The 15,073-nt window shown below is 46.6% G+C and overlaps 1 protein-coding gene across 1 annotated transcript; it reads right to left on the reverse strand.

Annotated features, from left to right (window-relative positions):
• Positions 1-173: 173 nt before the first annotated feature.
• Positions 174-5,330, reverse strand: LOC112225364 (mucin-17-like). Its single transcript, XM_042306959.1, has 7 exons — positions 5,239-5,330; positions 4,611-5,118; positions 4,275-4,510; positions 2,807-4,103; positions 1,380-2,485; positions 1,174-1,294; positions 174-1,020 (listed from the first exon to the last, which is right to left on the reverse strand). The coding sequence occupies exons 3-7, from the start codon at positions 4,329-4,331 to the stop codon at positions 812-814; spliced, it is 2,790 nt and encodes a 929-aa protein (XP_042162893.1). The 5' UTR covers positions 4,332-4,510; positions 4,611-5,118; positions 5,239-5,330; the 3' UTR covers positions 174-811.
• Between the last annotated feature and the right edge of the window lie 9,743 nt (positions 5,331-15,073).

Consider the following 15,073-nt stretch of genomic DNA (forward strand, 5'->3'; position numbering starts at 1 on the left):
TTGAACAAGAGTCATACATGCTGCTTTAAATTTGTTTTGGCAATTTTTATATTTCTGTGCATTAATATTTCAGTGGTGCTTTCTAAAGATGTATATTTGCTTTGAATATACCCCAAATAGTTTTGAAATGAAATACTTTAACTGCTCTGTTAGTGTGGTCAGCAAAAATAAAATGACAGAAAACATTTGTATTTTTATTATTCATCCAAAACAATTAGAGATAAATAGTTAGAACAACACTGGGGCATCATAGTCAAATACATAAGCATGTATTACTTTCATAAATATCTTATACATTATTTATTTCTGAGATAAAATTCAAATATTATTCTAACAATATATCAATAATATTTTCCCCATCTCTAACATAAGCCCAGAGTTTGGGACAAAAATATGTTTGGATCAAAACCAAGAGAGACAGAAAAAGAATTCAGAGATAGTGAACCATTCTACATCATAGTCATCCCATACGCAAACATACAATACAAAAAAATGTCACAAACAAAGCAAGCCTGTACATTCAAGGGAAGCCGATTTTACAGCTTACCTATAGCTTTTGCTTCCAAGGTCAATTCAATTCCACTTCAATGAACTCAACATCTCACTTTGTCCTTCACTCGCGCTACATTCCCATCACTACTGTTGTTGCTGTTTCTCTCCCTCTGTCTTGCTCTGTCTCTACCACTCTCACAACTTGCAATTGAGCCATTTTAGCAGACACTCTTGCCTATAGCAACTAACAATAAGTGCATTTAAATAAGGAACTCCCCCTATCTCTCTCTGTATCTTTCTTTCTTTCTTTCTCATTCTATCAGTCCATGGTCTTGTCATTCCAGGCCATTGACTTCCTCTTGGCCAGTTCCATCCAAGATGGCTGCCCCCCACTGTCAGAGATGGTCTGCAGGGGGGATGATGATGACGAAGGTGATGATGAAGGAGATGACGACGTTGCCATGTTCTTTCTCAGCCATTTGTGCTCTCTGTCTGCATGCCTGCCTGCCACTTTGGTTGGGCTTGATTCTGAGAGAGGAAGACATAGAGACGGTAATGACAATAGAAATTAATAAGATCTTAACTATGCACAACCGTAGCAACATTTATAAAAATGTTATAACTATAACATATAATTCAGTAGTTTTTTCAACCTGTCATATTTAATTAACATCTCTGTACCTGGCCTCCCATCAAGTTTAGCAACTTTAGTGTTTCTGTGAGTGGGTGGCGTTTTGGAAGGAGCAGCAGATTCAGCTGTGGGCTGAGACTCAGGTGGGGTCCTCGTTCTCCTGAGCTCCACCTGTATGGGGGAGGAGAGTGAGAGTGAAATTAAACTGTTTGATTGACACCTCTGTTCTCAGATGATGTGTGAATGAAGTGGTTACCTTGCTCCCAGCAGGAGGGGTCCACTCCGCCCGTTTCTCCAGAAAGGCTGCCCTCCCTCCCACAGTCCCTGGCCTGTCCCGGTCCACCCACTTCTCTGTTGGCACAGCCGCCTCCTCACTCTTCCCCTGGAGGACAAGGGTCCTGTCACCTCTCCCTAGTGCTGGGACTGTAGCTTGGACTGGGGCTGGGTTTGTTGTTGGGGCTAAGGCTGGTTTGGGCTGAGGGGTAGGGTTGTGACCTCGTGTGATCCAGGGGGACTGGCTGGGTGTGGAGCTTGGGCTTGAAGAGAGGGAAGACGAGGCCAGGGGCTGAGTGGAAGTGGCACCTATTGGGGCAGATCGTAGTGTGGCTTGGGTCTGTGGAGTGGAGCGCAGGGTGTGCTGGGTTGCTCGTAGGTTGGACGGTGAGGTCACCCGAGACACAGAACTTAGGGTAGATTGTGCTAGCGGTTGAGAGGCGGTGGTTGGTTGTGCTGCCCAAGTGTTGGTTTGGTTTGACACATGTGTTGATGGTTTTGTGATCTGTGTTGATGGTTGAGTCACTGTCTGTGGTTGTGTTGTGTTCTGTGTCTGTGGTGTTTTGTCAGTCTGCTGTTGTTTTGTGGTCTGTGTGGGTGTTTGTGCTGCTGTCTGTGGTTGTTGTGCTGAATTATGTGACTGCAGTAGTTTAGCAGTCAGGGGTTGCATTGGGGTCTGTGATTGTGGTTGTGCTGCGGTCTGAGCCTGTAGTGGCATCGTCGTCTGTGTCTGTGGTTGTGTTGAATTCTGTCTCTGAGTTTGTGTCATGATCTGAGCCAGTGACGACGTCTGTGGTTGTGTTGTGGTCTGACATTGCGGTTGAGTTGGGGACTGCATGCCAGTGAACTCTCTGGGTAGACTGCTGGTGAAGAGCTGCTGGAGGCCCCTGGTCTTCCCCCATGCCATGCTCATCCAGGATACGGTAGCCTTGGGGGGCGCCTGGGGGCCAGTCGTGGGGTCCTGAGTGGCTGAGGAGGTAGTGTGGGCTTCCATGGCTGGGACAGGGGTGGTTTGGATCACCTTATGGATAGCTGAGGTGGTTTGGGCCTCTTTAGTGAGAGGTGAGGGGGTAGGCTGGGCTGAGGTTACTGTAGACATGGGGTTAGACACATTCACATGATGACACATAGTACTGTCATGGTGTTACAACAAGCACAATGTTCCCTCAGAGGAATAAGTCTTTATCATTCTGGTGTAACCTGCCATTTTTATTCTAGTGTAGCATATCTCCTTCATTGGTTAACTCCCTTGATAACATAGAGATTATATATTCTGTAGAAGTGTAGCTTGGGGACAAAGTCCAGCACTGACATCCCTATCCAGTAAATGCATGATAATAATATTGTATATTATGTTCATTATTTACCCACATGGCTGAATATTCCACCTTTTCAGAGAGGGAGTCTCACCTGCTTCTCTGAGGGAGCCGGCTCTCCCCCTGGGTGAAGACAGTGTTGTTGGGGCATCCCAGGTGTTTGTATGGAGCTTTTTGGGCATTGAGTTGGTTGGCGGGGTGTCCTGTAGTCCCTCAAGCCCGGTGGGTTTTGAGTAAAGGGTGTAAGGGGTAAGAGGGAGAGCACCCACCTCCTGACTTTGACGGTTAATCTTGAGATCTGATTGGCTGGTGGCTGACTCTGCCTGGACCTTCAGAGAGAGATAGGTGGAGCGAAGCTTAACGCCAAATGCCAATTTCCCCTCTTCCTCCTCTTCCTGTGCCTCCTCCTTTGCTTCCACTGCCTCCTCCACTCCCTCCCTGCTCTCCTCCTCCACCTCCTCCACCTCCTCCCCTTCCAAGACTTTCTCCCCGATATCGCAGGCAGTCAACTCCTCTTCTTTGGGCTTGGCTCCCTCTTGCCTGCCCCCATGCTGCTCCTGCCCCCTCTGGCTGGCATTTGAGGAGATCAACTTCACCTCTGTCCCCTTCTCCCTCCCCTCCCTCTTCACCCCAGCCCCAGCCTGCTCCACCACTCCCAAGAAACCACCACTTCCCATCCTGGGTCTCTCCCGCTCCCTGGCAGAGTTGATGGAGAAGCGGAAGGATCCAGAGACTGGCCTTGGCTCTGCCTGACCTGCGTTCTCCGGCCCAGCAGGTGGCTCTGTGGTACTCTGACCAGCAGCCACAGCCTCTGGCTTCCACCTCAGAGAGGATGTTCTGAGATCCACCACTGAGGCCAGGCTAACTGCAGGCTGGGCGGCCGGGACTGGGTTTTCTTTGGTGCTAACCTCGGTGCTGGGGGTTGAATCTTTCACACCACTCTTGCTCCGGATGTCCCTCTTGGTTTGGGATGGGGCTGAGGGCTTGGGGTCTCCCAGGGACAGTTTCAGGGTCTGCTGTTGTGGAGTGTATCTCAGGTCCTGTACTGTGGTCACAGAGGAGGACTGTGGCTGTTTGCCTGGCACAATTTCCACTGGTCTCAGAGCAACCCCAGAATGCGGCTGGTCTTGTGGAGAGGGCTTGCAGGGGAGGGTTGGGGTGGAGGTGGAGGTTTTTGGGCACCCCTCAGCCTCTGTGGGACCAGACTTAAGGGGTGTCAGCTCTGGGGGTGCAGTGGGGGTGGTCAACCCCCCTTGCTCCAACTTTTGGATCTGGGTAGAGTGAGAACGTAAACGTGTTTTACCCCCAGTAATAGCAGGCCCCTCTTCTTCCTCCTCTGTCAAGGGCCGGTCAAAGTTGTTAAGACTCTCTGAGCGTGGTCTCGATTCAGTCTGAAAGAGAGAGAGAGAGAGAGAGAGAGAGAGAGAACGAGCAAGACAGAGAGACAGACAGATCATCGAGCAATAGTGTATCCAGTATTTTGATCTTTCCTAAGCCTTCCTCTGTGTGAGTTCCAGAGGCAAGGGCCCCATGTGTAGTTGGTATGCCCAGGCAGAACTCACCATGGTCAGCCTTTTGTTCTTGGCACTGGCCCTCTGGTTCCTGGGCTTGATGGACATACGGTGGCGGGCGGCAGAGTTATCCAGGGAGGGGGTGAACTGGGCTGGGGTGCTGAAATCCAAGGCAGGAGAGGCAGGGGGAAGGCAGAGAGGGGGGCAGATGGGGTGGGGTGCACGAAGCTGGTAAGAGGAGGTTTGAGCATGGGAGAGAGGGGATGGGACAAGGGTTGGGAGGTGGCCTATGAACAAAGAAAACAGAATAAAGATTTGGATTTATAACGACTCATAGTTGATATCAAGTGATATAGTGACTGACCCGCAAACAGGAATCGGTATTACCTGCTCTTCCTCCTCACTTCCTGTTCCTGCTAAACTCAGAGAGCTATGGTGCCTGGGAGGGGCAGGGAACTGTGGAGGAATGGGGAAGGGTTTGTTTGACACACAATGGCTGATGAGGAATGCAAAGTTCAACTATTGGCACTGCTGGAATGCAAACATACAGTTACATACCGACTCATTGAGAGAAAATGGAGGTTTTATGGAGGAGGAGGTTGAGGGTGGAGGTTGGAGAGAGTATGGAGACAGGACCTGAGGATGCGGTGCACAAAGTCTCACCTTGTAAGATGCCCCCCGGGGGTGTCTGTGGTCGCCCATGGAGATTTCGGGAGGGCTGTGGGGCAGACCATCGTCCTCTGAGCTGCCCCCCAGGTCCTCTGGACGTTTGATTGGCAGGACTATTGGGGACGGGCCTAGACGCATGTTCTGCTGCTGGAGCTTCATCTGGCCAATCAGAAATAATATAGAAACCTACCTTGAGATCTGCTTGGTAACCCATTGATGTCAATTCCTGATTTACACAGAAAGACGAGGGTTCATGAGGTGTGGGATTCCTTTTGAATGGGGGTTGGGCCTTTGAATGCACATGCATGTTTCTAGATCCAGAGTACACCACGGAATGAAGACTCACCTGGAGTTCTTTGATCCTGCCTTGGACGTTATCCTGGGATAGAACCCTGGGCTGCTCCGGACTAGACAGATCCTGGTCGGCCAAGAAGATACTGTCATGTGACAACGCCCGTGATCCCAACACGCCTGAACACCTGGTAGAGGACAGAGGGAGGAGGGAATATGAATGTCATGGAACCAATCATACATTTGTAAATATACACACACATACGCACGCACACACGCACACACACACACACACACACACACACACACACACACACACACACACACACACACACACACACACACACACACACACACGCACACACACACACACACACACACACACACACACACACACACACACACACACCCACACACTTACAGATGCTCAGCTGAGCCCAGCCCCTCCGCCTCAGTGACATCACCAGCAGACTGGCTAAGTTGGGTCTCTCTCTTGGATCTCCCAAACAGACGTGTCTTCAGGGTCTTCAGCTTGGACTTCCTCTTTCCTGGAGGATACAGGCCTTGGTCATGATGCACGCATACAAATGCATTCTTATTGATACTCATCCATGCTTTAACCGCTACAGATACAGACACACTGTCTACACTCATGCAGACACACACTCTGACTCGCCCACTCCAATACAGATAACGTAACAGATACAGACACACTCTCACACACACTAACATGTGCCTAGTTAGACACACTCTACTCACACTCCTACACACATACTCAGTCTAACCCACTCTAATTTATGTTTATAACAGAGATAGATACACATGTACACTAACTGAGCTTTTACATGCTTTCTGAACATTATCCCAGTCACGGACCAGGATGTCTTGCTCCCAGGCAGACTAAATAACTTTTTTGCCCGCTTTGAGGACAATACAGTGCCACTGACACGGCCCGCAACTAAAACATGCGGACTCTCCTTCACTGCAGCCGACGTGAGGAAAACATTTAAACGTGTCAACCCTCGCAAGGCTGCAGGCCCAGACGGCATCCCCAGCCGCGCCCTCAGAGCATGCGCAGACCAGCTGGCTGGTGTGTTTACGGACATATTCAATCAATCGCTATCCCAGTCTGTTGTTCCCACATGCTTCAAGAGGGCCACCATTGTTCCTGTTCCCAAGAAAGCTAAGGTAACTGAGCTAAACGACTACCGCCCCGTAGCACTCACTTCTGTCATCATGAAGTGCTTTGAGAGACTAGTCAAGGACCATATCACCTCCACCCTACCTGACACCCTAGACCCACTCCAATTTGCTTACCGCCCAAATAGGTCCACAGACGATGCAATCTCAACCACACTGCACACTGCCCTAACCCATCTGGACAAGAGGAATACCTATGTGAGAATGCTGTTCATCGACTACAGCTCGGCATTTAACACCATAGTGCCCTCCAAGCTCGTCATCAAGCTCGAGACCCTGGGTCTCGACCCCGCCCTGTGCAACTGGGTACTGGTCTTCCTGACGGGCCGCCCCCAGGTGGTGAGGGTAGGCAACAACATTTCCACCCCACTGATCCTCAACACTGGGGCCCCACAAGGGTGCGTTCTGAGCCCTCTCCTGTACTCCCTGTTCACCCACGACTGCGTGGCCACGCACGCCTCCAACTCAATCATCAAGTTTGCGGACTACTTGATTACCAACAACGACGAGACGGCCTACAGGGAGGAGGTGAGGGCCCTCGGAGTGTGGTGTCAGGAAAATAACCTCACACTCAATGTCAACAAAACAAATGAGCTGATTGTGGACTTCAGGAAACAGCAGAGGGAGCACATCGATGGGACAGTAGTGGAGAGGGTAGTAAGTTTTAAGTTCCTTGGCGTACACATCGCGGACAAACTGAATTGGTCCACCCACACAGACAGCGTCGTGAAGAAGGCGCAGCAGTGCCTCTTCAACCTCAGGAGGCTGAAGAAATTCGTCTTGGCACCAAAAGCAGTCACAAACTACAGATGCACAATCGAGAGCATCCTGTCGGGCTGTATCACCGCCTGGTATGGCAACTGCTCCGCCCACAACCGTAAGGCTCTCCAGAGGGTAGTGAGGTCTGCACAACACATCACCGGGGGCAAACTACCTGCCCTCCAGGACACCTACACCACCTGATGTCACAGGAAGGCCATAAAGATCATCAAGGACAACACCCACCCGAGCCACTGCCTGTTCACCCCGCTATCATCCAGAAGGCGAGGTCAGTACAGGTGCATCAAAGCGGGGACCGAGAGACTGAAAAACAGCTTCTATCTCAAGGCCATCAGACTGTTAAACAGCCACCACTAACATTGAGTGGCTGCTGCCAACACACTGACTCAACTCCAGCCACTTTAATAATGGGAATTGATGGGAAATGATGTAAAATATATCACTAGCCACTTTAAACAATGCTACCTAATATAATGTTTACATACCCTACATTATTCATCTCATATGTATACGTATATACTGTACTCTATATCATCTACTGCATCTTTATGTAATACATGTATCACTAGCCACTTTAACTATGCCACTTTGTTTACATACTCATCTCATATGTATATACTGCACTCGATACCATCTACTGTATCTTGCCTATGCCGCTCTGTACCATCACTCACTCATATATCTTTATGTACATATTCTTTATCCCCTTACACTTGTGTCTATAAGGTAGTAGTTTTGGAATTGTTAGCTAGATTACTTGTTGGTTATTACTGCATTGTCGGAACTAGAAGAACAAGCATTTCGCTACACTCGCATTAACATCTGCTAACCATGTGTATGTGACAAATAAAATTTGATTTGATTTTTGTTTTCCAGTGCCTCACCTCCTGTAAGCTCATTAGCGCTGCCCTCCGCATCTCCTGCAAAAGACTCCATCGCTCTTTCCTTTCAACAACTGCAGGAGGAATATATATAGAGAGAGAGACAGGGATCAATAGAGACAACAAGGAAACAGAGAGACAGACAGACCAACAAATGGAAGCAGAGATAGCCAGAGAAGCCAGCAGTCAGAGAAGAAAGAGCGACACAGAGATGTTGTGACATACAGAATGTCCTTTCTACCATGAAGTGAATTCTCAGACTCGGTACTCTCTGGCCATGGTCTCTGCGAACACGCTTCTATGCTGCACATGTATGAGTCTGATAAAACACACCCAAACAGGACACTATCTCTCACTCCACCTGAGCGCAAAGGTTTATTGGCACTTAGACTTTACCTTCAGCTAGTCAGGAAGGTGGGGTGAGAGAGAACACACTCTACTTCTCCAAACCTGGATGAATCACTGTTTATAACGTATAGCAGATGGACACATGGTTAATGGAACTCTAATAGACGGGAATGGAAAAATCTATTAAGTTAACACACACAGGTGCACACACACACACACACACGCAGACAGACACACATGTGTCAGTGCAGTACACTCTGTGATGACCCAGGTAACACACCCTCTCTGTTGGTATTAGAGGCCTATAACCTGGCTCTCTAGTGAAGTACTGAAGTCTACACAGTGTGAGCTGCTGGTTGATGGCCAGAGGCTGATAAGACAGACAGCATGAAGCTATGGTGCGACATGCAAAGTTCAAACTGCTGCTGAGTCCCCATTGAGACTCAGGGAGTCTTCATGAGCTCAGTGGATCTATGGGTCGAGTTGAAAAACACTACTGTTTCATAGTCAAAGGAGAGGCTATAGGGGAGGCTATGTCCCAAAGATAACACTTCATATGCTTTAGAGAATAGGTTGATATTCAATATTTTCACAGACCGCCAATGTAACAGCTGCTGCCTGCATGCACTGTGTAAAATGGAGTTTGATTCAAAAGTGGAACAACTCGCTATACCACAAGGCCCCTGAGGAATACGGTCAAAAGAAACCATACAGATCCTCAGAGAGCCGTCTAATGAGCCCAAGGAAAGCAGCACCAGAAAATAAAGATAATCTGCAGGATTATTGACATTGCATAGAGATCACTAGGATTTCACAGCCCCACAATTCCACAACAGTAGACGAATCACCAACTTTCAACGTCCCAGACCCAGCGACACAAAACTTAGCTGAGATGCATTGATCATACAAGCACACAGAGACTCACGCACAGTCGTACACACACCCACACAAGAATATAGGCTAATATTTGAACACGTGATGTACATCATGTACTACATACTGTACACTGTACACATGCTGTACCTTGGCAATTAGACACGGTAAGCCAAAGTCAATTTGCTGGGGCAGCATAAGCCCATTCTCAAATATAAGTGCATTTAATAATGCATCTCTATCTAAAAGTACTTATCCTTGAAAGAATGCTACATTGTTAAACCAAATCTCCCCAGGGACTAACATTCCTGTGTTTACTTACCCAGTTCTACCAGACTCCCTTACTGCACTGTAGCTATCCCTCCCTCTCTCCTCCTCTTCCTTCTCTCCTCTACTCTCTCCAACAGCGTTGTGTTCTCACTCTCAGCAGAGGCTTTGTCCTTTTTTAAAGCCTCAGGCTGCGGTCCTCCACACCTGCAGATAGAGGGAGGGAGAGTGAGAATAAGGATGGAGTGAAAGGAGAGAGCAAGTAAAAGAGAGAGAGAGACAGAGAGAGAATAAGGACAGAGAGAAAGGCAGGGACAGAGAAGGTCAAGCTATGCCAGGGGCAGCATATGCAGACAGGGAGACAAGAGGGCAGAGCGGAGAGAGAGAGAATGAGAGAGAGAGAATGAAGGAGAGAGAGAGAGAGAGACCGAGAGAGCAAGAGAGAAGCCAGAGACTATTACATTAGTAGCACACTGTGGCCCACTGCGCTAAGCTCCTTATGAAACACTAACCTGATTTTAGGCCCAGAAATGAGGAGAGAGAGAAAAAAATAAAGCTGCAGTTGGAAATAGTACATTTACACATTACCACCACAAGACCACAATGCACTGGGGTGGGCTGGGCCAACCATAGACAGACACAGGGGTGTGATTTGAAGAAAGATAGAGTGTGTGTGTGTGTGTATTTACAAATGTAAACAACAAGTGTGTTGTTGAAGGCTTCAGGGGAAGCCCTGCGCTGTTAACAGTTAACAATGAGAAGCTTTCAGCTGAGTTTAAAGTTCCCTCCTTGGGCTAGCGTCATCAACACCTGGAGCCCATATTTTTCCACTTCATTTGCCAAGGGTTATTGACTTAACTTCTACAGGTGCGTCAATTTAAAATGAACTCCAATTGAGACTGTAGGAGATTTAACCTACTGGAACTGTTGTCATAGCTAGGACAATACATAGAGGCGCTGGGGATTTGCATGTCCACGCGTCAATCGCTCAGAGCTTTTGCATGCATGATCTTTCAGACGTGATAAAACAGTTTAGTTATTTACAGTTAGTGTAAGCACAGTCCATATCAGTGTTGTGGCCAAGCCACTGTGTTGGGAGGAGAGAAGAGGGGCTCAGCCCTATGTTTCCCAACCTATGTACCCTCAGCCCTATGTTCCCTCAGCCCCATGTTCCCTTAGCCCTATGTTCCCTCAGCCCTATGGTCCCTCAGCCCTATGGTCCCTCAGCCCTATGGTCCCTCAGCCCTATGTTCCCTCAGTCCTATGGTCCCTCAGCCCTATGTTTTTCTAATTTGGCACACAGAAACTTGAGGCCATGAGTAAAAAATGTAGTAAAAGATAATGGCACCAATTGGCATATAGGTGGCACTGTTACAAGGTGTCTCACTTAAACCCTCATATCCGACACACTGTTTGACCTTGAGACTTGAAACGTTGTATGTACAGTTGAAGTCGGAAGTTTACATACACCTTAGCCAAATACATTTAAACTCATATGCTAACGATAAAATTCAGTATGTACAGTAGTCCCATGGTACATCTCTTAACTTAGTTTAATTTACGTGTACATTGAAATCCTTTGTAAATCCTCTCCACAATGGCTTATCAACTTGAAACATGTTAGGGCCATCAACGACATTACCACGATGAACCATGTTACGTTTGGCATTGATATCTTAAAAAATAAGGAAACTGTTAAGCATTCACTATTTTGAATATGTAAAGCTGACGCTTAAAATGATCATAACAAACTTCTTCTCATGGACTAAAAAGTCCGATTCACTCCAAGTTTGGACACATCACAATAGTCTCTAAAGAGTTTGAGAAAATAACAGTGTAACAAATTTGGAATGTGGGCACATGTCTTAATTTAGTTTAAGACAATATAAGGGATTGGTCAGTTGGCTGAGTTATTGACAAATCAAAAATCTAATTCTACCTGTCTATTTATACCACTGTAAATCCACTCTACAGTGGCCTATCAACTTGGCACTTGTCAACACTATCATGGATGTCCATAAGATTAACCACACTGAATTTGGTATTGATATCTCAAAAAACAAGCTATTAGCAACTTATTCTTTGCATATGTAATGCTACTGCTCATAATCATCTGAAATAATCTTCTCCTCATGAACCATACGTCAGATTCACTACAGATTTTGTATTTAGACTCATTTCAGCATTCTTTAATGGTTTTGAGAATAAATAGTTGCTGCATTCAAATATGTCCGCACTGTACCTATAGATGCACTTTAGCACATATGCTAACGATAAAAATACTTTAAAATCTTCTCTTCAAGAACCGTTAACCAGATTGACTCCAGATTTGGTTTTCAGAATCAAAAAAATATTCTCTAATGAATTTGAGAATGATTCAAAGTCGGCCACGCAACACAACTAGATAGCACCATATCACACCAGGGCCATGAAAACTGAACTGAACTGACGGACATGACAATGATTACCTACTGCATTCAGAGATAACCAACCTACAGCACTAGACTAATCTTCACTTGCTTATGGTATTGCGAGATAAACATGTTATGCATTCACCTGATAGCACATCAATCCAATCAAAATCAAATCCCCCAAAATATTAGCATAAACATATTTACCAGATGTTATTGCGGGTGTAGCGAAAATGTTTGTGTTCCTAGTTCCTAGTCGGAAGTTTACATACACCTTAGCCAAATACATTTATACTCAGTTTATCACAATTCCTGACATTTAATCCTAGTAAACATTCCCTGTCTTAGGTCAGTTAGGATCACCACTTTATTTTAAGAATGCGAAATGTCAGAATAATAGTAGAGAGAATAATTTATTTCAGATTTAATTTCTTTCATCACTTTCCCAGTGGGTCAGAAGTTTACATATACTCAATTAGTATTCAGTAGCATTGCCTTTAAATTGTTTCACTTGGGTCAAACGTTACGGGTAGCCTTCCACAAGCTTCCCACAATAAGTTGGGTGAATTTTGGCCCATTCCTCCTGACAGAGCTGGTGTAACTGAATCTGGTTTGTAGGCCTCCTTGCTCGCACACGCTTTTTCAGTTCTGCCCACACATTTTCTATAGGATTGAGGTCAGGGCTTTGTGATGGCCACTCCAATACCTTGACTTTGTTGTCCTTAAGCCATTTTGCCACCACTTTGGAAGTATGCTCGGGGTCATTGTCCATTTGGAAGAGCCATTTGCAACCAAGCTTGATGCCATCTATTTTGTGAAGTGCACCAGTCCCTGATGAAGCAAAGCACCCCCACAACATGATGCTGCCACCCCCATGCTTCACGGTTGGGATGGTCTTCGGCTTGCAAGCCTCCCCCTTTCTCCTCCAAACATAACGATGGTCATTATGGCCAAACAGTTCTATTTTTGTTTCATCAGACCAGAGGACATTTCTCCAAAAAGTACAATCTTTGCCCCCACGTGCAGTTGCAAACCTTGGTCTGGCTATTTTATGGTGGTTCTTCTTCCTTGCTGAGTGGCCTTTCATGTTATGTCGGTATAGCATATAACATATGTATGTTATGTCGGACTTGGTTTACTGTGGATATTGTCACAGCCGGACTGGGGACCCTCTCTGCGGGCCCCGAACTGGGGACCCTCGCTGCGGACCTCGGACTGGGCACCCCCGTTGGAAGCTCCCGACTGGAGGCCATCGCTGGAGGCTCCGGACTGGAGGCCGTCGCTGGAGGCTCCAGACTGGAGGCCGTCGCTGGAGGCTTCGTGCCATGGATCATCAGTGAAGGCTTCTTGCCATGGATCATCAGTGAAGGCTTCTTGCCATGGATCATGACTGGACTGGAGAAACACACAGGAGGCCTGGCTCTGGGAGCAGGCACAGGACTCACCAGGCTGGGAAGACATACAGGAGGCCTGGTGCATGGGGCGGGCATCGGATACACTGGGCCGTGAAGGCGCACTGGAGATCTCGAGCGCAGAGCCTGCACAACCCGTTCTGGCTGGATGCCCACTTCCACCTGGCAAATGCGGGATCCTGGCACAGAGCACACCGGCCTGTGAATGCTCACTCGAAACACCCTACGCATCACCCCATAACACGGTGCCTGACCAGTCACATGCTCCCCACGGTAAACACGGGGAGTTGGCTCAGGTCTAAACTCCAACTCCGCCAATCTCCCCGTGTGCCCCCCCAAAAAACATTTTGGGAGCTGCGTCTCGGGCTTCCGTGACAGGGTCTTGTCCCCTGCCATTCTCTCCTCCCCGGTCCAGCTCGTCCTCCCGGGTTGGCGCACGCTGCTTGATCTTTTGGTGGTGGGTAGTTCTGTCACGGCCATCTTCCTGGAAGGAATAAGTGGACCAAAGTGCAGCGTGGTGAGCGTACATTTTAGTTTTTTATTTTAAAATGTCACCAACTTAACAACAAACTAAAGAAACAACCGTGAAGCTTACAGGGCTAAGTGCCACAAACAAAGTTAACTACTCACACTAAAAGTAGGGGAAAAGGGCTACCTAAGTATGATTCCCAATCAGAGACAATGATAGACAGCTGTCCCTGATTGAGAACCATACCCAGCCAACACATAGAAACACATCATAATCATAGAAATAAAGGACATAGAATGCCCAACCAAATCACACCCTGACCAAACCAAAAAGAGACATAAAAAAGGCTCTCTAAGGTCAGGGCGTGACAGATATAGATACTTTTGTACCTGTTTCCTCCAGCATCTTCACCAGGACCTTTGCTGTTGTTCTGGGATTGATTTGCACTTTTCGCACCAAAGTACATTCATCTCTAGGAGACAGAACGTGTCTCCTTCCTGAGCGGCCGTGTGGTCACATGGTGTTTATACTTGTGTACTATTGTTTATACATAGGCTGTCATTGAAAATAAGAATTTGTTATTAACTGACTTGCCTAGTTAAATAAAGGTTAAAAAATATATATAATAAATTGCCTGTCAGAAGCTTCTAACGCCATGACATCATTTTCTGGAATTTTCCAAGCTGTTTAAAGGCACAGTCAACTTAGTGTCTGTAAACTTCTGACCCACTGGAATTGTGATACAATGTATTATACGTGAAATAATCTGTCTGTAAACAATTGTTGTAAAAATGACTTGTGTCATGCACAAAGTAGATGTCCTTACTGACTTGCCAAAACTACAGTTTGTTAACAAGAAATTTGTGGAGTGGTTGAAAAACTAGTTTTAATGACTCCAACCTAAGTGTGTGTAAACTTCCGACTTCAACTGTAGCTAACAATGCACAATTCACACAAATCTAAAAGTAAAAGAATGGAATTAAGAAAAATATAAATGTATTACGATGAGCAATGTCAGAGTCCGGAGAGTATATATACAATACCAGTCAAAAGACACACCTACTCATTCAAGGGTTTTTCTTTATTTGACTATTTTCTACATTGTAGAATAATAGTGAAGACAACTAAACTATGAAATAACACATATGGAATCATGTAGCAACCAAAAAAGTGTTCAACAAATCAAAATATATTCTATATTTGAGATTCTTTCAAAGTATCCACTCTTTGCCTTGATGACAGATTTGCA

This window comes from Oncorhynchus tshawytscha, linkage group LG26 (assembly GCF_018296145.1).
Source record: "Oncorhynchus tshawytscha isolate Ot180627B linkage group LG26, Otsh_v2.0, whole genome shotgun sequence".
Classification (NCBI taxonomy): Eukaryota; Metazoa; Chordata; class Actinopteri; order Salmoniformes; family Salmonidae; genus Oncorhynchus; species Oncorhynchus tshawytscha.

Bases quoted from the DNA above. Each gene is read 5' to 3' on its own strand.
- LOC112225364 (XM_042306959.1), bottom strand. From the start codon at position 4,331: ATGTCCATCAAGCCCAGGAACCAGAGGGCCAGTGCCAAGAACAAAAGG. The intron at 2,486-2,806 runs GTGAGACTCCCT...CCATGTCTACAG, and splicing joins CGGCTCCCTCAGAGAAGCAG to TAACCTCAGCCCAGCCTACC. The intron at 1,021-1,173 runs GTACAGAGATGT...TTCCTCTCTCAG, and splicing joins TAAACTTGATGGGAGGCCAG to AATCAAGCCCAACCAAAGTG.